This window comes from Rousettus aegyptiacus, unplaced genomic scaffold (genome assembly GCF_014176215.1).
Source record: "Rousettus aegyptiacus isolate mRouAeg1 unplaced genomic scaffold, mRouAeg1.p scaffold_m13_p_9, whole genome shotgun sequence".
NCBI classification, from domain to species: domain Eukaryota; kingdom Metazoa; phylum Chordata; class Mammalia; order Chiroptera; family Pteropodidae; genus Rousettus; species Rousettus aegyptiacus.
This window is the reverse complement of record NW_023416312.1, coordinates 39,512,899-39,535,275: the sequence shown is the minus strand read 5'-3', so window position 1 is coordinate 39,535,275 and position 22,377 is coordinate 39,512,899. Positions and strand designations below refer to the sequence as shown.

At 34.6% G+C, this 22,377-nt stretch overlaps 1 protein-coding gene across 22 annotated transcripts in view; it reads left to right on the top strand.

The window, feature by feature from the left end:
* Positions 1-22,377, top strand: part of ATRX (ATRX chromatin remodeler) — a 246,852-nt gene that overhangs the window by 185,358 nt on the left and 39,117 nt on the right. For all 22 annotated transcript variants that reach the window (XM_036226911.1, XM_036226907.1, XM_036226906.1 and 19 more), the window contains one exon: positions 7,721-7,829. In XM_036226911.1, coding sequence (XP_036082804.1) covers positions 7,721-7,829 — 109 coding nt within the window. The remainder of the gene's footprint in view (positions 1-7,720; positions 7,830-22,377) is intronic.

Genomic DNA, 22,377 nt, shown 5'->3' with positions numbered 1-22,377 from the left:
AACAGTGAAGCCATCTGGACCTGTTTTTTTTTTTTTTTTGTGGGTAGTAGTAGTTGTTATTACTATAAAATATACGTAACAAAATTTAACATTTTGTCAGTGAAAAGGTAACCTACAGAATAGGAGGAAACACTTGCAAATGATATATCTGCTAAGGTATTACTATCTAGAACACATAAATAACTATTGCACCTCAACAACAACAACAAAAAAGCAAATAACTGGATTCAAAAAGCGAGCATAAGACTTGAGTAGATATTCTCTAAAGATGATATACAAATGACTAACAACCACATGAAAACATGGTTAACATCACTATTATTAGAGAATTGAGAATCTAAACTACGGTACACTTAATACAACCTAACACTCAATAGGATGACTGCTATTAAAAATACCAGGAATGTAAAATAATGCAGCCACTATGGAAAAAAGTAGTCAGATTCATAGAGACAGAAAGTAGAAAAGTGGGGAAGCAGAGAATAGGGAGTTCTTTAGTAGGTATGGTTTCAGTTTTGCAAGATGAAAAAGTTCTTGAGACCTGTTAACGCTACTGAACTGTACACTTAAAATGCTTTAGCTGGTAAATGTAACGGTATGTGTGTTACCACAATTTAAAAAATTACACAGCCAACTCCTTAGTGGAAGTGTGGTAAAACAAAGTTATTGTTTGTTTTGTTTTACATTAATTTTTCCATTTTGTCAGTAATTGTCTTTCATTAAACATAAAAATTTTTAAAAACTGGTAAGAGATGTTGGACAAGAAAATGAGAACTCAGTTTTTTGTTTATTCTGTAAGGCAAAGTAGATTTGTATCTAAAATTAAATATGCATTAAAAAAAACTGTATTTGATGAGTACCCACCAGGTACTCTGCCAAGGACTGGGACATATCCAAAAAAATGTTACTATGAGCAATGTCAGTGAGTTTACAATTGTCCCTCTCTTAAGGAGCTAATAGTCTAATGGTGAGTATAAATACTAAACAAATACAGAAAATTAAATGCCCAGGAAATTTAAAGGAGGAAAATATTTCTATGATTTAGGATGGAGTTGGTGTAATTATTGTACCTCAAGATATCTTGGAAATCTCCTTAGTATGTCTTAACCTTATTTCTCCTTGTCAGTCGTTAGTAGGACAAAAGAAATCCATATTGGGAGGAGAGAAATAGGAAGGAAAAATGTTTCTACAATTTTGACCATTTTTAAGTGTCCAGATCTTTAGCATTATTTACATTGCCATGCAACTATCACCACTATTTTTAAAAGAAATTTCACAAGTCCTGCTGGGGTACAAGTACATGAAGCGCCTTACCCTGTTATGCCAGAAATCCTCTCCCCATAAATTAAGTGTAGTTTTTAAACTTTTTATTGTTTCAGAAACATTAACAACTTTTTAATTTTTAAATTATTGTTGACATTCAACATATTAGTTTCAGGTGTACAGCATAGTGGTTAGACACTTATATAATTTATGAAGTAATCCCCCTGATAAGTCTTGGACCTACCTGGCACCATACATAGTTATTACAGTATTATTGACTATATTTTCCTATGCTATACTTTTACATCCCCATGATGATTTTGTAACCGTCAGTTTGTACTTTCTAATCCCTTCCCCTTTTCATCAAGCCCTCCAACACTATACCCAGATGGCAACTATCAATTTGTTCTTCGTATCTATGAGCATGTTTCTGCTTTGTTTGTTTGTTTGTTTATTTTGTACTTTTAGATTCCACATGTGAGTGAAATCATATGGCATTGGTCTTTCTCCGTCTGACTTCATTTGGCATAAAACCCTCTAGGTCCATCCATGTTGTCGTAAATGGCAAGATTTCCTTCTTTTTAATGGCTGAATAATGTTACATTATATATATGTACCACTTCTTTATCCACTCATTTATTGACGGAAACTTAGATTGCTTCCATATCTTGGCTATTGTGGATGATAATTTAATAAACAAAGAGGCGCATATGTCTTTTTGAATTAGTGTTCTGGATTTCTTTGGAGAAATACCCAAAAGTGGACTTGCTGGGTCAAAAGGTAGTTATTTTTTTAATATTTAGAGTAACTTCCATATTTTTTTCCGTAGTGGCTGCCCCAATTTGCAATCCCACCAACAGTGTATGAGGGTTTCCTTTTCTCCACATCTTCTCTAACATTTGCTGTTTGTTGATTAATTGAGAATAGCCATTCTGAGAGGTGTGAGGTGATATCTCACTCATGGTTTTAATTTAATTCCCTGGTGATTAGTGATACTGAGCCTTTTCTCATATGTCTGTTGGCCATCTGTGTCCTCTTAGGAGAAATATCTATTTAGGTCCTCTATCTTTTAATTGGATTGCTTTTTTTTTTCCTTTTGGTGTAAAGTTGTATAAGTTACTTATATATTTTGAATATTAACCCCTTCCTTATTGGATATATCATTAGTAAATATCTTCTCTCATTCAGTACTTTTTCTCTTCATTTTGTTTATGGTTGCCTTCTCTGCAAAAACTTTTTATTTTGATATAGTTCCATCTGTTTATATTTTCTTTTGTTGCACTTGCCTGAGAAGATCTATTTAAAAAAATATTACTAAGAGTAATGTCAAAGAGTTAACTTCCTAAGTTTTCATTTATTAGTTTTATGGTTTGGGGTTTTATATGAGAGTCTTTAGTCAATTTTGAGTTTATTCTTGTAAATGATGTAAGAAAGTTTCTCTTTTTGCGTGTTTCGTTTTTTTGCATGCATCTCATTTCGGTTTTTTGCATGTGTATCTACAGTTTTCCCAACACCGTCTATTAAAGAGACAGTCCTTACCCTGTTGTTTATTCTTGGCTCCTTTGTTACAGATTAATTGACCATGTCAATGTAGGTTTATTTCTGGGCTCTTTATTATGTTCTGTTGATCTATGTGTTTGTTTTTATGCAAGTAACATGCCATTTTCATTACTGTAACCTCGCACTATAGTTTGATATCAGGTAGCACAATACTTCCAATTTTGTTCTTCTTCCTCAAGATTGCATTGGCTATGCAGGGACTTTCGTGGTTCCATATAGATTTTAGGATGAATTATTCTAGTTCTGTGAAAAATGTCATTGGAATTTTGATAATGATTGCATTGAATCTATAGATTGCTTTGGGTAGTATGGATGTTTGAATGATGTTAATTCTGCCTATTTATGAGCACGATATATGCTTCCATTTATTTGTGTCTTCATTGTTGTTCTTGAATATCTTATAATTATCCAGTTGTCTTTTACCACATTGTTTAAATTTATTTTTAAGTATTTTATTTTTGTGATAGAATTGTGAATGGGATTGTTGTCTTAATTTCTCTGATAGTTTTGTTGTTGGCATATAAAATGCCACCAATTTCTGAATATTAATTTTGTATCTTGCTACTTTACTGAATTTATCAATTCTAATAGTTTTGTGTGTGTGTGTGGAATATTTAGAGTTCTTTATACATAGTGTCAAGTCATCTGCAAATAGTGACAGGTTTACTTCTTCCTATCCAATTTGGATGCCTTCTGTTTCTTTTTCTTGTCTGAATGCTATGGCGAGGACTTCGAATACTATGTTGAATAGGAGTTGTGAAAGTGAACATCCTTTTCTTGTTTCTCATCTTAAGGAAAACACTTTTAGCTTTTCCTGGTTATGTATGATGTTAGCTGTGGGTTTGTGATATATAGCCTGTAGTATGTTGTTCCCTCTATTCCCACTTTGCTGAGAGTTTTTATCATAAACCAATGTTGGAGTTTGCCAAAGTTTTTCTGCATCTATTAATATGATCATATGATTTTTATCTTTCATTTTGTTTATGTGGTGTATCATGTTAAATGATTTGAGGATATTGAACCAACCTCAAATCACTGGAATAAATCCTACTTAATCATGGTGTATGACCTTTTTAAAATATTTCTGAATTTGGTTTGCTAATATTTTGTTGAGGATATTTGCATCTATGTTCATCAGTATATCAGCTTATAATTCTCTTTTATTTGTAATGTCTTTGGTTTTGGAATCAGAGTAATGGTGGCCTTGTAAAATGAAATTGGGAGCATTCCCTCTTAATTTTTTGAAATAGTTTGAGAAGACTAAGTATTAATTCTTTGAATGTTTGGTGAAGTTCACCTTCAAAGCCATTCGCTCCAGGATTTTTGTTTATGGGGAGTTTTTTGATTACTGATACAATTACCTTAGTATTTATGGGTCTGTTCACATTTTTTCTTCTTGATTTTGTCCTGTGCGATTATACGTTTCTAGGAATTTATCCATTTCTTCCAGATTGTTTAGTTCATTGGCATATAATTGTTCTTAGTATTTTTTTATAACTCTCTGTATTTCTGGGGTGTCAGCTGTCACTTCTATTGCATTTCCTATTTTGATTATTTGTTTCCTCTCTCATTTTTTCTTCATGATTCTGGTTAAAAGTTTATCAGTTTAGTTATTCTTTTCAAAGAACAGCCATAGGTTGGTTTCATTGGTCTTTTGTATTGTAGTTTTAGAATCTATTCAGTTTATTTTCCCTATGATGTTTATTATTTCCTTCCTTCTACTCACTTTAGTCTTTTGTTATTATTTTTCATGTTTCTTTAGTTGTGTGTAAAATTAGATTGTTGAAAATTTTCTTTTTTCTTAAGTTAAGCCTGTATGTCTATGAATTTCTCTCTTAGAACTGCTTTGGATGTGTCCCATATAGATTTTGGGTTATTGTGTTTTCATTTTTGTTTGTTTCAATGTATCTGTTGATCTCTTTGTTTACTCATTCACTGTTTAGTATCCTCTTATTTAGCTGCCTGAATTTGGTAACTGCCTGTGCTGTACTTGGAGACTCCTAGGAGAAGTTATGCTGCAATTTGAGGCTGGTTGCCACTTTGCCTGCCTTGGGGCCATTTAGCAAGAGGTATAGTGTATGCCGAGGCCAGCCACTGCTTATTTGGGGTTTATGGACCTTGGAGGGATTTTACTTAAGTCTGTAGCATGAGTCAAGACAGGTTGTTTATATGGAAAGGACACTGGACATGGCTTTGGTGGGCCTGCAAGTTGGCTGGAGTAGGGTCTCAGAGAATCATTGGGGTGGGGCAAGCAGTGTTTGTCAGCTAAATGGAGACTCAGATTTGGCACCCATCTGTGCCTGCAAGCTGTGTGGGAGGAGGGCTCAACTAAGGAACAGTGGTGCCTGCCAGCGCTTCTGTCACAGAGGAAGCTACCCCTGCAGCTGTTGTTGAAGCTAGACAATTTAGTTCCTCCCTGTATGTCTCTGGTGCTTTTTTAGCTGCTCTTTTTTTTTTTTTTTTTTGCTGGAGCTAAGGGTGTTTGTGAGCTAGTGAATATGTGTGTGGGACCTTTAAGAGGACGCCTGGGTCTGCGGCATCCCTCTGTCTCACCTGGAATGAATCACTGGTGATTTTCACAGCCAGATATTTTGGGAACTACTTTTCCCAGCACTAGTGGTCCAGACTAAGGAGCCTACTGTAGGGCTGGGACCTTTTGCCCTTCAGGGAGACCTCTTCAGCTGAGCTATCCCTCCAGATTTTGAACCGGTATATGTGGGTATGGAACGAGCCCCACAGCCCCTCCTACCAGTCTCGACATAGCTTCTTTTATATTCTTAGTTATAGGAGTTCTATTTAGCTAGTTACTCTTCAGATGGTTTTCAAGGGTGGTTTTTCTATAATTTAGTCGTAATTCTGATGTGGTTGTGGGAGGAGGTGAGCCAGCATTTACCTACTCTGCTATCTTGACCAAAACTCTTAATTCATTTTTCTGTTATCCCTATGTATTAGTTTTTTTTAGTTATATTTTATGTTCTGCAAGTGCCTCATCATCTGAAAGACAGTGTTACAAAAAAGTTTTATCAATTTACTACTGTGAATAAATGGAAAATGCCCATGTTACTGTATACTTTTAGTGCTATAATTAGATTTTCCCCATCTTTAATGGGAAAAACAGTTGTCTTTGTTTTAATTTATACTTTTTAACCACTGGTAAGGTTGAATATTTTTTATACGCTTGCTAGTTCATATCTAATTCTATAAATTATCTTCAGGAAATATTTGTTTTAACCATCAATCGATTTGGTTTATCATTCGAGTACCTACTACTAGTAGTCCCCCTCCTCTTTCTCCTACTACTACCGCTGTGTTTTGGTCACTGAATGGTTAATGCGAGGGGTATTACAGGAAATTGTGTTATAGAGTGGGATCAAACATACATGTGTGCCATAATATAGATAGATGTAATTTGCTATGGATCTTAGGTGATAATATTAAGTACTCAATAGCTTAATTACTGTGTGACAGGCACTGTTCTAAGTGGTCTTTTTGCTTATATTAACTCATTTAATAAATAATTCTATGCAGTAGGTACTGTGATTATCTCCCATTTTTAAAGATAAAGATACTGAAGCAAAAGTTTACTTTGCCCTTATTGAAAATGCTAGTAAATGATGAAACTAGGGTTAAACTTAGGGAGTTCGACTCTGAAGTTAATATTTTTGTTTACTAACCTATACTGACTGTATCACAGTTTTTACATGTTGGATTCACAGAGGTGGTAGTTCAGATTGTTTATTTGTATTATCACAGAAATGTGAGTATCTCGAAGTACTTTAAAAAATATTTGTATATTGCATTTGTTTGCGATTAGCATATTTATTGTAATAATTATCCTACTCAAGTGAACAGTTAATGCAAATATGTCTCCAGCCTCTTACTTTTTTATCCAACCTTCTGTCTCAAATTCTTTTTTCCTTAGATGTGTATACCTTTTAGTTCTTGAAAGAAATAAAAACCATAAATAAATAAATTGACTCTCTTAGCCATTATGTAATTTTAATCAAGGAAATTCTAGGGTTTCAATATAGATAAAAATATAGGTAAGTAATAAACATGTCAGAAGGCATCTTTTAAACTAATATACTAAGTTTAAGTAAAAAGTTTGCTGAAAGACATAAATCTCAGTTTTGCCAACTTGATTTTAAAGACTGGGGTGTGATATGAATTTTGCTTGGAAGTGAAATCATACAGTTAAATAATATGAAAATTATGATAAAATATAAAGATATCATAAGCATGTAATCCTTTAGTATTTTAGTATCATTGTAAATGTTGGGTAAAATTTCACTTTACTATTCAAAAGGCAAAATGTCTGATTACTGTTTAACTTATAAAGTCACAGTCCTTTACTTTATCTCGTACATACACATACACACAATTGTCATGAAATAGCAACATATGCTGATATTTGTGGCTAGACTATATATAATAGTTTTGGCACATAATAGAAATCAATAAGTACTTGTTCAAAGAATGAATAAATGCCTTATATGTCTTTTATCTGATCAGTGTCAACATGTTAATAAGAAGGGGGAAACCGGGATGTTTATAGATCTAATTAAAAGCAAGCTTCATGAGCATAATGCACCCTAATCATATTCTTTTGCAAGTTTTAAAGGATCGTAATCAAGGAGCTCTTTTAAGAAATCCACATACAGACGAAATACTTCCTTAAAATACCTTTGTTATTCAGTATCTATTGGAAGGAAATCTGTGGGAAATTTATTTGTAATACACTGAATTATCTCTTGTTAAAAATTTTGTTTAGCTATGCAAATATATATAACCAGCTTTTAAATGGTGAGGAAGGAACAAAATCTATTAGTAGCAGAACAATGTATTTCAAATTTCTCTCTCTCTCTCTCCTTTTTTTTTTTTTTTGTCAAATATTCAGGTGAAGGGAAGTGGCTCCGAAACATTGACTATTACCGTTTAGATGGTTCTACTACTGCACAATCAAGGAAAAAATGGGCTGAGGAATTTAATGATGAAACTAATGTGAGGTAGGAAACCTTTTTTTGTTTGTGTAGAGAGGTTTTAAAAAGTTATTAAAAATCTACTTACCGTAAAATTCACTTTTTAGTATATATTCTACAGTTTTTGACAAATGCAAGATATAGTCAAGATAGAAAATGGTTTTATCATACCTAAAAATTCACTCATGGAATCATACAATTTGTAGCCTTTTGAGTCTCACTTATTTCACAAGGCAAAATGCATTCGAATTTTATCCTTATTGTTATATATGTCAATGGTTGTATTCCTTTTTACTGTTCAATAATATTCCATTGTATGGATGTATCACAGTTTATTTGCAGTTGAGTGATGTTTACATTGTTTCTATTTCTAGGTTTTGGAATTAAAATTGAAGCTGTGCTAAATAGCCACGTATAAGTTTGTGTGTGACCCCTAGATATTTACCCAAGTGAAATGAAAATCTAGGAGTTCAATTCCTGGATTGTATGATAAGTTTATATTTAGTTTGTAAAAAACTGACAGTTTTAAAAGCAGTTGTACAGTTGTTCATTCCCACCAGCAGTCCTACCAACAGTGTATGAGGGATCCTTTTTCTCCACATCCTCTACAAAACTTGTTATTAATTGTCCTGTTGTATAACTATTCTAACGGGTGTCAGATGATATCTCATTGTGGTTTTGATTTACATTTCCCTATTAGCTAGCAATGTTGAGCATCTTTTCATGTGTTTGTTGGCCCTTTGTATGTCTTCTTAGGAGAAGTATCTGTTTAGGTTCTCTGCCCATTTTTTAATTGGATTTTTTGGGTTTTTTTTAGTTGTTGAGTTACACGAGTTCTTAGTATATTTTGGATATTATTAGGCCCTTATCGGAGGCATTGTTTGCAGATATCTTCGCCCATTCAGTTGGTTGCCTCTTTGCCTTGTTGATGTTTGCTTTTGCTATGCAGAAGCTTTTCAGTTTGATATCATCCTATTCATTTATTTTTGCCTTTACTTCTCTTGTCTGTGAGGTTAAATTCATAAAATCCTCTCCAAGTCCAAGGTCCATGAGTTTAGTTCCAATGTTTTCTTCTATTCAATTTATTGTTTCAGGTCCTATATTTAGGTCCTTAATCCATTATGGGATAATTTTGGTCTGTGGTGATAGACAACAGTCTAGTTTCATACTTTTGCATGTGCCCTTCCGGTTTTCCCAGCACCTTTTATTAAAGAGGCTTTCCTTTCTCTACTGTATGTTTTTGGCTTTTTGTCGAAAATTATTTGCCCACATAAACATGGATTTGATTCTGGACTCTTGATTCTGTTTCACTCGCCTGTGTGTCTGTTGTTCTGCTAATGCCATGCCATTTTGATTATTGATGCTTTATAGTATAATTTAAAGTCGGACAGAGTAATGCCTCCCACGTCGTTCTTTTTTCTCTGGATGGCTTTGGCAATTTGGGGTCTTTTATGCTTCCATACAAAATCTGATGATTTTTTTGTTCCATTTCTTTAAAACATTTTGATGGAGATTGCATTAAATCTACATAATGCTTTAAGTAATAAGGTCATTTTAACTCTGTTGTTTCTTCCAATCCAAAACACAGAATATCTTTCCATTTCTTTGTATCTTCTTCAATTTCTTTTAATAGGTACTTGTAGTTTTTATTTTATAGGTCCTTCACATGTTTTGTTAAATTTATTTCTAGGTATTTTATTCTTTTTGTTGCCATTGCAAAAGGAATTAGTTTTTCTACTTCTATTTCTGACAGTTGATTATTAGAATATAGGAACGCTATGGCTTTTGAACATTGATTTTGTATCCAGAAACTTTTACTGTATTTGCTTATTGTTTCTAGTAGTGTTCTTGTGGAGTCTTTAGGGTTTTCTATGTAGAGAATCATGTCTTCCACAAATAGTGACAATTAGACTTCTTCATTTCCTAATTGGAAGCCTGGAAGCCTTTTATATCTTTCTCTTGTCTGACTGCAGTCTCTAGGACCTTCAATGTTATATTGAATAACAGTGGACAGACTTTTCCTGTTCCTGATCTTAGAAGGTTTTTAGTTTTTCACTATTAAGCATAATGTTAGCTGAGAGTTTGTCATATATGGCCTTTTTTATGTTAAGGTACTTTCCTTCAATACTGATTTTGTGAAGTGTTTTGATCTTAAATGGATCCTGTATATTTGAAGTCTTTTTCTACATCTATTAATATGATCACGATTCTTAGTTTTTAATTTTTTTATGTGGCATATCATGTTAATCGATCTGCGTATGATGAACCATCCCTGTGACCCTAGAATGAAGCTGACATGATAGTGGTATATAATCTTTAGAATATGTTGCTGTATTCAGTTTACTAGTCTCTTATTCAGGATTTTTGCTTCTGTGTTCATGAGAGATGTTCGTCTGTAGTTTTCTTTTGTGTGTGTGTTATATCTTTACCAGGTTTTGGTATCAGGGTAATATTGGCCTCATAAAATAAGTTAGGAAGTATTGCCTCCTTTTTAATTTTTTTTTTTTGGATAAATTTGAGGAGACTAGGTATTAAATTTCCTTTGAATGTTTGGTAGAATTCATTGGTGAAGCCATCTGGTCCTGGACTTGTCCTTTTTGGTAGGTGTTTGATGATTGTTTCAATTTCCAAACTGCCGATCAATCTATTTAGAATTTCGAATTTTTGATTTAGTTTAGGAAAGTTGTATCTTTCTAATTACTTGTTGATTCCTTCTAGGTTATTAAATTTGGTATAATATACTTTTTCATAGTATTCTTGTATGATCCTTTGTATTTCTGAGGTATCTGTCATAATTTCCCCTTTTTCATCCCTGATTTTGTTTATTTGTGTCTTTTCTCTTTTCTTCTTTAATGAGTCTAGCCAAGGAGTTGTCAGTTTTATTAACTTTTTCAAAGAGCCAGCTCCTCGTTGTATTCACTTTTTCTATTATTTTTTTGTTTTCAATTTCATTTATGTATGCTCTAATTTTGATTATTTCTTTCCTTCTGCTAACTTTAGGCTTCATTTCCTTCTTTTCTAATTTTTTAAGGTGAAGTGTTAGGTTGTTTATTTGGGCTCATTCTTGTTTTTAGAGATAGGCCTGAAATGATATGAGCTCTCCTCTTAAGACCGTTTTTGCCGTGTTCCACAAATTTTGATATGTTACTATCATTATCATTTGTTTCTATGTATCTCTTGATCACTCTTTTTTTTCTTCTCTGAATCAGTTGTTCTTCAGTAGCATGTTGTAAATTTCCATGTATTTGTAGTACTTCCTGATTTATTTTTGCAGTTGATATCCAGTTTCAAAGCATTATGATCAGAGAATATGGTTGGTGTGATTTCAACGCTCTTATATTTATTGAGGCTATCTGTGTGTCCCAGTATGCAGTCAGTCCTTGAGAATGTTCCATGTGTACTAGAAAAGAATGTATAAGCAGCTATATTGGGATGAAAAGCTCTGTAAATGTCAATTATGTCCAGTTGATCTAATGTGTCATTTAAGGATGTTATTTCTTTATTGATTTTCTGTTTGGATGATCTGTTCATACCTGAAAGTGGGGTATTTAGGTCCCCTACTATGATAGTGTTTTGGTCTCTTTCTCCCTTTAGTTCTGTTAGTAATTCCTTTAGATATTTTGGGGATCTCTAATTGGGAGCATAGATATTAATAAGTGTTATGTCTTTTTGGCACAAGATTCCCTTTATCATTATGGAGTGTCCCTCCTTATCTTTCTTTACCTTTTTTATTTTAAAGTCTATTTTGTTGATATTAGTACCGCTATTACTGCTTTGCTCTGAATGCCATTTTCTTGAAATATCATTTTCCACCCTTTCACTTTGAGCCTGTGTTTGTCTTTGGAACTGAGATGTGCTCTTGGAGTCAGCATATGATTGGGTTTTATTTTTTGATCCAATCTGTACCTCTGTGCCTTTTTATTGTTGAGTTCAGTACATTTACATTTAGGATTTGTATTGAAATAAAGGTTTTCCTATAACTATTTTATCATTTGCTTTCTTGTAGCTCGTTGTTTGCATTGCTTTTCTCTTGCATCTGTTTTTTTTTTTTTTTTTTTTTTTGGTTGGGTTTTGTGGGTTTTCCCTCTGGTCCTTCTTGTTTTATGTTATATACTTCAGTTCTCAATCTTCGGCACATGGTTACCATTACAAATATGTAAAGGATAGTTTATACATATGTGCGAGGGTGTATTTGTGTGTGTGTGTGTGTTTGTGTGTACATTACTCCATTTTCTTCTTTGTGTACCTTATATTCATTCCGCTTTGCTAATTTGGATCTTTGACTATTCCCCTTTTCTGTCATTGTTGTCTCAGTTTCCCTTTGCTGAACATTCATTACTATCTTGCTATAACAAATCATTTCTTATTTGTTTATAATTCCCTGTTATTAGTAAGTGTTGCACTCTTCTGCTTCTATCTTCCTGGTAGTCACCTTACTCCTAGTTATGTTTTGTTGTTGTTGTCGTTGTTGTTGTTGTCGTCATCGTTATTTTGTTTTAGGTAAGCTGACCCCTTTCAGTATTTCTTGTAATGTAGGTCTCATAGTGGAGAATTCCTTCAAATTTTGTGTGTCTGGAAAGGTCTTTATTTCTCCTTCATATCTAAAGGAGAACTTTGCTGGATACATTATTCTTGGCTAGCAGTTCCTTTCATTTAATATTTTGAATATTTGATTCCATTCTTTTCTGGCTAGTAAAATTTGTGCTGAGAATTCCAAGGACAATCTGATTTTCCTTTATAGGTTACAATCTTCTTCTCCCTGGCTGCCCTGAGAATTTTATTTGTCATTGATTTTTGATAATTTTAATACAATGTGTCTAGGAGAAGGCTTTTTTGGGTTGAGATAATTGGGTGTTCTCTTGACTTCTTGAATTCCGAGCTCCAGCTCATTCCTTAGATTTGGGATATTCTTGTTAACTATTTGTCTGAAAATACTTTTTATTATCTGCTCCTTTTCCTCGAGGCCCTTCGAGAATGCCCATTATTCTTATGTTTCCTCTCCTGATGGTGTCAGATAGTTCTTGAATTTCTCTTTCATTCTATTTTATTCTTCGGTTTCTCTCTTCCTTTTTTCTGTGATTTATTTCTAGATTTCTGTCTTCATTAGCACTGATGCTTTCCTCCATTTGGCCAACTCTGCGTCCTAAGCTTGCTATTTCATTTTTCATCTCTTTCAGTGTGTTCTACATCTCCAGAAGTTCTATTCCATTATTTTGCAGCCTTCAGTCTCCTTGCTAAAGAGCTCATTCTGCTCGACTAGTTGTTTTTTCAGTTCCTGAAATTGCTGATATGAATTGTTTTGGATCTCATTGAGTTTTTTCACAAGTACCATCCTGAATTCTCTGTCATTTAAATTGCATATTTCTGTGTCTGTTAGCTGATTTTTTGGAGATTTTCTTTTCTTTCTGAGCTGCCTTGTCTCCTTGGTTGTTCATGGTATTTAACGGACAATTTCTCTGCCTGGGTATTAATGGAAGTGTATTCTGCTTCCCCACCCCCACCCCCCAAGAATGAAGTTTTATTATATAAAGATCTCTGTTTAGCCTGAAGATATTTTCCTTTTGGGTCCAATAGGTGGCATGTAAGCCTCTTGGATCCCTGCTTTATATAATGTCTTAATAATGCCCTTTTTTCCCTTATAGATATTCAGTCATGCTCTCTACCCCCAGTCTCAGTCCCTGTCAGTGGTAGTGACTGTTTGGGTAGCATTTGTTCAGATTCCCCGTGGGCTCCATGGTGTTCAGTCTTGGAGAATATGGGGGGAGGGCTCTCTATGTTGGTGGATGGAAGCTGCAGCTCAGCCTTGCATTTTGCAGCCACTCCTGTTAATAGTCAACTGTTGCTTCTTAGCTGTCCCCACTTCTCTGCTTTCTTCCCTGATCTCTGGGCGCTGTTGCTGCATGGAGCTTACAGCTCTCTTGGGCAGTGCTATTCAAGGAACCCACCCCACCTTCTCTGTTCCCCCTCATCCTATAGGGATCTCTGGCTACAAGAAGCATCTTCTTCTTTCTTCCAGTCTACAACCCGTCTCCCGGTGTTCTGACCTGCGGTAGCTATTATTCAAAGATTGTACGCTCAGATGTTCTGGTGTGCAGGTTGGGTGTTTTTTGTTGAGTTTTAGATGCTCAGCTTATTGTTGTCTCAAGGGGAGAGTTCTGGGGTCGTCTCTCAGTCTGCCATGTTTTGTCATCACTCCTATTGTCTTTTTTTTATTTTTATTTTTTAATTATTTTTTTTATGATGACATTGGTTAATGAAATCCAATAAGTTTCAGCTGTACACTTTAACAGTAAGGCACATATATGTTTACACTCTGTGTTCACCTGTCACAGTTAGATTTCTTTCTGTCTCCACATATTTGACCCCTTTTATCCTGTCTACCTCCCTCACTCCTATTGTGTTTTTTAAAAAAATGTTTTACCTTTTCTTATAGGTATGTAATTGTATGTTGTGATTTTAATTTGCATTTCTGTAATGATGACTGATGTGGAACATCTTTTCATGTGCTTATTAGCCATTTTTGTATCCTCTTAGGGACACTCTATTACAGGGTTTTAAAATAAAGTATTTTTGAGCTCTTTTATCTGTTGTAGAAGCTTGAATCATATATAGTTGACCTTTGAATCATGTGGGAGTTCAGTGCACCAACCCTCACACAGTTAAATCCTCATATAATTTCGGCTCCCCAAAAAGGTAACTACTAATAGCCTACTGTTAAATGGAAGCCTTACTGATAATGTAAACAGTCGATTAACACGTTTTGTACATTATATGTATTATATACAGTATTCTTTTAATAAAGTAAGCTTAGGGAAAAGAAAATGTTACTAAGAAAATCATTTCCTAATGATTTATGTAAAACCTTTGCATGTAAGTGGACCCGTGCAGTTCAAACCCCTGTTGTTCAAGGGTCTACTGTACTTTAAGCTTTAGAGTGTTTTATATGTGTTGCTGATGTTGCTTTTAATTGGTAGCTATGACAGACTTGTACTTCATTTGGAAGAGAATGAAATGTGTGTATGTACACACATACGTATAAACATGTACACGTACACGCACATGTGCGAAAGCATGGCCTTTAAGAAAAGAATGAATAGATGGAGTTAGTTTAATGGCAGGGTGGCTGAAGTATGCTTTAATAAATGTTTTAAAGTATGGAAGATACTATATTGTGTGTGTTAAACACGTTTTAATTCTAGTAGAATTCTGAACTATACCAAGGTGTAAGGCTAGAGAAATTGCAATTATGCCACAGGAAGAGTATATTCTATTAGGTATTTAAAATCTGTAGAGTCTGGGAGAGCTTACAAAGGGTTAGTTTGTGTAAAGGTGTAAAAGCATATGTTTAAATAATTATTTAAAGAATAAGTACATTTTTATATTTTGTTTGCCATGTTTTTAAAAAATTATTTATGTGAGGTAATTTTGTTAACCAAATAACCCTAGTCTAATTTGCCAGACTTTATTTAAACCTTTGACTTGCTCAGTTTCCCAAATTTGTAAATATCATAGTAGCATATGATTTGTCCCATAACATTTCATATTTCATGACCAGTAAGACACAACATTGAAATGTGGAGGCCGAGCTGTCTGCTTTGCTTACTCACTAGCAAATTAACCCCTCTCCCAACATTAGCCAAAAAGCACCTCTGATTCAAACTCATCATACATATATATACATATACACACACATACATATACATACATATATACATACATACATACACGCGCGCACACACACACACACACCCCATGGTTTTGAAAGGTTACTCTTGAGTAGCTAAACCTGTCTGGATTATATCCAAAAATGTTAGAGATTGTGTCTGTCTGCTGTCTGTCTATATTCTATCTTCTCATGACTTAGTAATTTTCAGAAAATAGAATATAAATATAATATTTGTGTATGGTAAAGCAGATGGATAGACACATTAGGATAAACTTTAAGATAATGAGCATTTCTAATGTTGTCTTGTGTGACTAGGAAGTAATTTTCAACAGTCTCAGCTTGATACTGCTGTTTTAAAACTTTTTATTTAGAAATTTATAGATTCACAGGAACTTGTAAATATAGTATAGAGATGTCCTGTGTACCCTTCACCTAATTTTCCCTAATAGTTACATGTTGCACACCTATAATATCAAAACCAAGAAATTGACACTATATCAATGTATATGTATGTCTTTTTATCACATATGTAGAGATTCCTACAATCACTACTGCAATCAGGGTACATTCCATCACTACAGAGATTGTTCTCTTACTACCCTCTTTTAGTCACACCCATGCTTACCACCAGCCTTACTACTAACCTTAACTCCTGGCAATAACTAATTTGTTCTCCATCTTTATAATTTTGTAATATCGACACTATTATACACATAAATGATATCATCATATATGTGATCTTTTGAGATTTTTTTTAAGTCAGCATAATGCCCTTCAGCTCCATCCAAGTTGTGTATATCAATAATTCATTCCTTTTTATTACAGAGTAGTATTCCATGGTAGAGTTGTACCAGTTTGTTTCATACAAATTGTACATCTATTGCCGGGCATTTTGGTTATTTACAGATTTAGCTATTACACATAAAGCTGCTATGAATATTATGTACATGTTTTGTGTGGATCTAAGATTTCATTTCTCTGGGATAAATGCCCAAGAGTACAATTGCTAGGTTGCATAGTAAGTGACTAGCTTTTTTAAGAAACTGTGAAACTGTTTTCCAGAGTAGCTGCACCATTTACATACATTATAGCCTTAATTTGCATTTCCCTGATGTCTGGTTATATTAAATTTTCTTCTAATGTCTTTGTGTGCCATGTGTATATCATCTTTGTGAAATGTTTCTTCATGTCTTTTGCCCATTTTCCAATTGGATTGCTTGCTTTTTGAAAATTCTTTATATAATTTAGGTATGAGTCATTTGTCAGATACATGGTTTGCAAATATTTTCTGCCAGTGTATGGTTTGGCTTTTCATCTGTTTGTCTTTCACAGAGCAAAAGATTTTAATGGCGATAAAGTTTAGTTTGTGAAACTTTTTTGTCTCTTTATTTTTTAGCACACTTTTGGTGTCAAGTCTAAGAACTCTGACCAAAGCCCTAAGTCCTGAAGATTTCTTCTGAGTTATCTTCTAAAAATTTTATAGTTTTATATTTTATATTTAACTCCAAAGTACAGTTTGAGTTAATTTTTGTATAACATGGGACTTAGCTTGAGTTCGGTTTTTTCTTTTTTCTTCTTTTTTTTGGCCTGTGGATATCCAATTGCTGTAGCACTGTTTGTTGAAAAAGTCACCTTCCACCACCAAATTGCTTTTGTGAAAAATCAGTTGTCTTTTCTTATGTGGAACAGTTTTGGGGTTTAGTGTTCTATTTCATTGATTCATATGTCTATCCATCCCTCCGCCATTACCACATAGTCTTGATTATTGTAGTTGTACGGTAAGTCTTTGTATTAGGTTGAGTAATATCTCCCATTTTATTGTACTATTTCCAAATTGTTTTAGCTAGTCTGTTATGTTAGCCTCTATACGTAAATATTAGAATACTCTTATCTATGTCATCAAAAATCTTGCAAGAATTTTAATGGAAATTTCATTAAACCTGTTACCAATTAGGGGAGAACCGATATCTTTACTATATTAAGTCTCCTATGAACACTGTATCTCTCTATGTAGATCTTTGATTTCTTTCATCACTGTTTTATAGTTTTTCAGCACATAAACCTTATATACATTTTGACAGATTTACACCTAAGTGTTTCACTTATTTTAATTTTTTTTTATTTTTCAGTTACAGTTAGCATAAAATATATTTACTTCAGGTGTATAACATTGTGATCAGACATTTATATAACTTACGAAGTGATCACTGATATATCTAGTACCCATCTGACACCATACGTTGTTATTGCAATATCGATTATATTCCTTATGCTATACTTTACATCCCCATGACTATTTTGTAACTGCCAATTGGTACTTCTTAATCCCCTCCCCTTTTTACTCATCCCTCCAACCCTCTTCCCACTCGGCAGCCATCAAAATGTTCCCTCTATCTGTGAGTTTGTTTTCTTTTGTTTTGTTCTTTAGATTCCACATATAAGTGAAATCTTATGGCATTTGTTTTTTTCCATCTGACTTACTCTACTCAGCACAATACCTTCTAAGTCCATCTGTGTTGTTGCAGATGGCAAGATTTTGTTTCTGTGTGTGTGTGTGTGTATGTGTTTTATGGCTGACCAATATTTCATTGTATATATGTATCACCTCTTCTTTATCCATTCACGGACCTCCAGGATGCCGCCATATCTTGAATATTGTAAATAATGCTGCAATGAACATATGGATTCACATGTCCCTTTGAAGTAGTGATTTTAGTTTCTTTAGATAAATACTCAGAAATTGTACTACTGGGTTCTTCTTTGTTTCCTTTGTCTCTTGTTATAGCCTCTGTTTCAAAGTCTCTTTTGTCTGGTATAAGTATTGCTACCCCAGCTTTTTGATTTGTTTCTATTTTCATGAAAGATCTTTTCCTATCCCTTTACTTTCAGTCTGTGTGTGTCTTCTGATCTGAAGTGAGTCTGGTAGGCCGCATATGTAAGGGTCTTGTTTTCTTATTCATTTAGCCACCCTATATTTTGATTGGAGCATTTAATCCATTTACATTTAAAGTAATCGTTGATAGATATGTAGTTATTGCCACTTTAGTATTTCTATTTTTGGTCTTTTTTTTCTTCTTAAAACTGTTCCTCCAACATTTTCTTTAATGCTGGCTTGGTAGTGATGAACTCTTAAGCTTTTTCCTATCTGAGAAGCTCTTTATCTGTCCTTCAATTTTAAATGACATCTTTGTTAGATATAGTAACCTTGGTTGTAGTTTCTTGATTTTCATCACTCTGGATATTTCATGCCAATCCCTCTGGCCTGCAAAGTTTCTGTTGATAAATCAGTCAAAAGTCTTATGGGAGTTCCCTTGTAGGTAACTGTTTTTCCCTTGCTTCTTTTAAGAATCTCTCTTTGAATTTAACCTTTGGTATTTTAACTATGATGTGTCTTGGTGTTGGCCTCTTTGGGTTCACCTTGTTTGGGACTCTGTGGGCTTCCTAGGCTTGGATGTCTATTTTCTTCGCCAGGTCAGGGAATTTTTCAGTAATTATTCCTTCAAATACATTTTTCAGCCCTTTACTCTCTCTCCTCTCTTTCTGATACTCCTATGATGTGAGTGTTGTTACACTTGATGCTTTCACAGAGGTCCCTTAAAACAGCAGTCCACAACCTTTTTGGCACCAGGGACTGTTGCTCCTATGAGAATTGAACATCTGATAATCTGAGGCGGAGCTGAGGCAGTGATGCTAGCTCTGGGAAGCAGCTGCACATACAGTTGAAGCTTTGCTTTCTCACCCATTGCTGTGCAGCCCAGTTCCTAACAGGCCACAGATGGTGTACCAGTCCACGGCCTAGGGGTTGGGGACCCCTGCATTAAAATATTCTCATTTTTTTATTTCTTTTTTCTTGTTGCTGTTCTGATTAGGTGTTTTCTGCTACCTTACCTTCTAAATCACTTATTCAATCCTCTGCTTCATCTAATCTACTGTCGATTCCTCCTAAGGTATTCTTCATTTCTGTTAATTGTATTCTCCATTTCTGACTGGTTATATTTTATGTTTTCTGTCCCTTTTTGTTTTCTCTGTTAAAGTCCTCATTGGATTCATCTAAGTTCATTGAGTATCCTTATAACCAGTGTTTAGAAAACTACATCTGGTAGATTGCTTGTGTTCATTTTGTTTAGTTGTTTTTCTGGAACTTTCTTCTATTCTTTCATGTGGGACATATTTCTTTGTCTCCCCAGTTTGTCTGCCTATCTGTGTTTGTTTCTTTGTATTAGGTAGGGCTGCTCTGTCTCCCAGTCTTAGTAGAGTGACCTTATAGAGTAGGTGTTCTGTGAGGCCCAGTGGTGCAGTCTCCCTTGTCACCTGAGCTGGTTGCTCCAGTTGTGTCCCTTGTATGGGTTGTGTGTGTTCTCCTTTTGTAGTTGAGCCTCAGTTGCTGTTTGCACATCAGTGGGAGGAATTAACTTTCAAACTGATTGGTTATGAGGATTGGCTGGTGAATACATTGGAAGAGTTATTGTACAGGGCAGGATTCACTTAAACAGGGCCCTGGTGCCTGCCCAGTCTGCCCTTTGTGTGTGTTGTCCTTGGATGTGGCTCCTCATGGTCCAGAAGTGGCTACCACACTGGGCTTGGAGGTGCCTTGAGATGCCAAGCCACAAACTGTGACTAAATGCTGCTAATGCCAGGCTTGGGGTTGCTTAACAAGTCGTACAGGGCACTCCGAGGCCAGATGCCACTTGTTCGGGTTTTGTGACCCTTTGAGAAGATTTTGGAACGTCTGCAGCATGAGCCAAGACAGAGCATTTTTATGAGAAAGCCACTGGAATATGCTTGGTTGGACCTGCAAGTTGGATGGGGCAGGATCTCAGGAAATTTCTACGGTGGAGTGACCAGCGTTGATGGAGATTCATATATGGTGGCTGCCTGCATGTGCTGGTTGAGTGGGGGAGGGCTCAACAAAGAAACAGTAGATTCTTAAGGCACTTCTATCTGGGAGAAAGCTGCCTCTCCAGCCCTTTCCCTAAAGCCAGACAATTTATTTTCTCTTCCTATGTCCATGGTGCCTTTGGAGTTGCTGCCCCAGCACTGGAACTCAGTGCAAGTGAGTTCTTCAGCAAGTAATTCCATGTGTGGGCCCTTTAGAAAAACACCTGAGATTCCAGCAGCCCTTATCTCACTCAGCCACAGTCTCTTTTAGTTTTCACAGCCATAAGTTGTGGGACTTCTCTTCCTAGCACTGGAACTCTTGGCTAGGGAGCCTGGTATGGGCTGGGACCTCTCACTCTTCCAGGAGGACCTCGGCAGCTGAAAAACCCCTCACAATTTTTAACTGCCACATGCAGATATGGGACCAGCCCATTCAGCACCTCTGCCCTTCTGCCTGTCCTGCCAGTTTTGAGGTAACCCCTTCCGTATGTTTTTAGTTGTAGGACTTCTGTTGATTTAGACTTCAGGTGACTCCCAATTATGGTTGTTCTATAATTTAGCTGTAATTTTGATATGGTTGTGAGAGGAGGCAAGCACAGCGTTTACCTACTCCACCATCTTGGCCAGAAAATCAAGATTGAGTATTTCATTTTTTAAGTGATTGTAAATAACATTGTATTTTTAATTTTTTTCACATGTGTGTTGCTAGTATATAGAAATCTAATTGATTTTTGTGTTGATATTTTACCTGTGATCTTGATGAACTCATTTTTTTGGGAGTTTGTGCTTGAGGCTTTCTACTAGACCATTATGTTATTTGCAAGTAAGGATAGTGTTATTTCTATCTGATCTGTATGCTGTTTATGTACTTTTCTAACCTTATTGCACTGGGTAGAACTTAGTAATATGTTGAATAGAAGTGGTGAGTGTGGACATCCTTGCCTTCTTTATGTTAAGAGAAGAACATTCATTGTTGATGAACTATGGTGTTAGCTGCAGATTTTTTGTAGGTGTTCATTTTCAAATTGAGGAAGTTCTCCCTCAGTTCCTGGTTTGCTGAGAGTTTTTATTGTGAATGAGTATTTAATTCTTTCAGATGCCTTTTCTGTCTCATTTAATATCATTATTTTTTTTTCTTTAGCATGTTATGGTGTATTACATAGATTGATATTCAAATATTAAACAAGCCTTACATCCCTGGAATAAACCCCACTTGATCATGGTGTATAATTCCTTTTATATAATACTAGTTTTTGTTTGCTAATTTTTTGTTGGGATATTTATGAGATACTGGTTTGTATATAGTTGTTTTTGTACTGTCTTTGTCCAATATTGATATGAAGATAGTATTTTTCTCAAACTGAGTCAAGAAGTGTTCTCTTTTTTATTTTCTGAAAGAGGAGATGTATAGAATTTGTGTTAATTATTCTTAAATTTTGGTAGAATTTACCAGCAAAACTTTCTGGCCTTGGAGATTTCTTTGTTGGGAGTTTTTAAATCACTAGTATTCAATTTCCTTATAGTTAAAGGGCTACTCAAATTATCTGTTTCATATTGAATGAGTTGTGGTAGTTTGTGCTTTTTAAGGAATTGTTTCATTTCACCTAAAATTCAAATTTATATATAGATTGTTCATTGCATTGCATTATTATCCTTTTGATGTTTGCAGTGTCTATAGTGATAGCTTGTTTCATTCATGGTATTGGTAATTTGTATATTCTCATGTTTTTTAGTCTTGCTGGAGGTTTGTCAATTTTGTTGACCTTTTCAAAGAACCAGCTTATTATTTTGTTGATTGTCTCTATTTTTTTTTCCTTTCTATTTTCAGTTCCATCTTGCTTTTACTTTATTTCGCTCATATTTTTCTTTTTTGAGGTGGACCCTTAGATTACTAATTTAAGACTTTTCCTCTTTTCTAATACCAGCATTTGGTATTGTATTATAAATTTATATCATAAATTTAATTTGTATTATGAATTTCCCTCTTAGCACTACTTTAGCTGTGTTAGACAAATTTTGATATATTTTCAT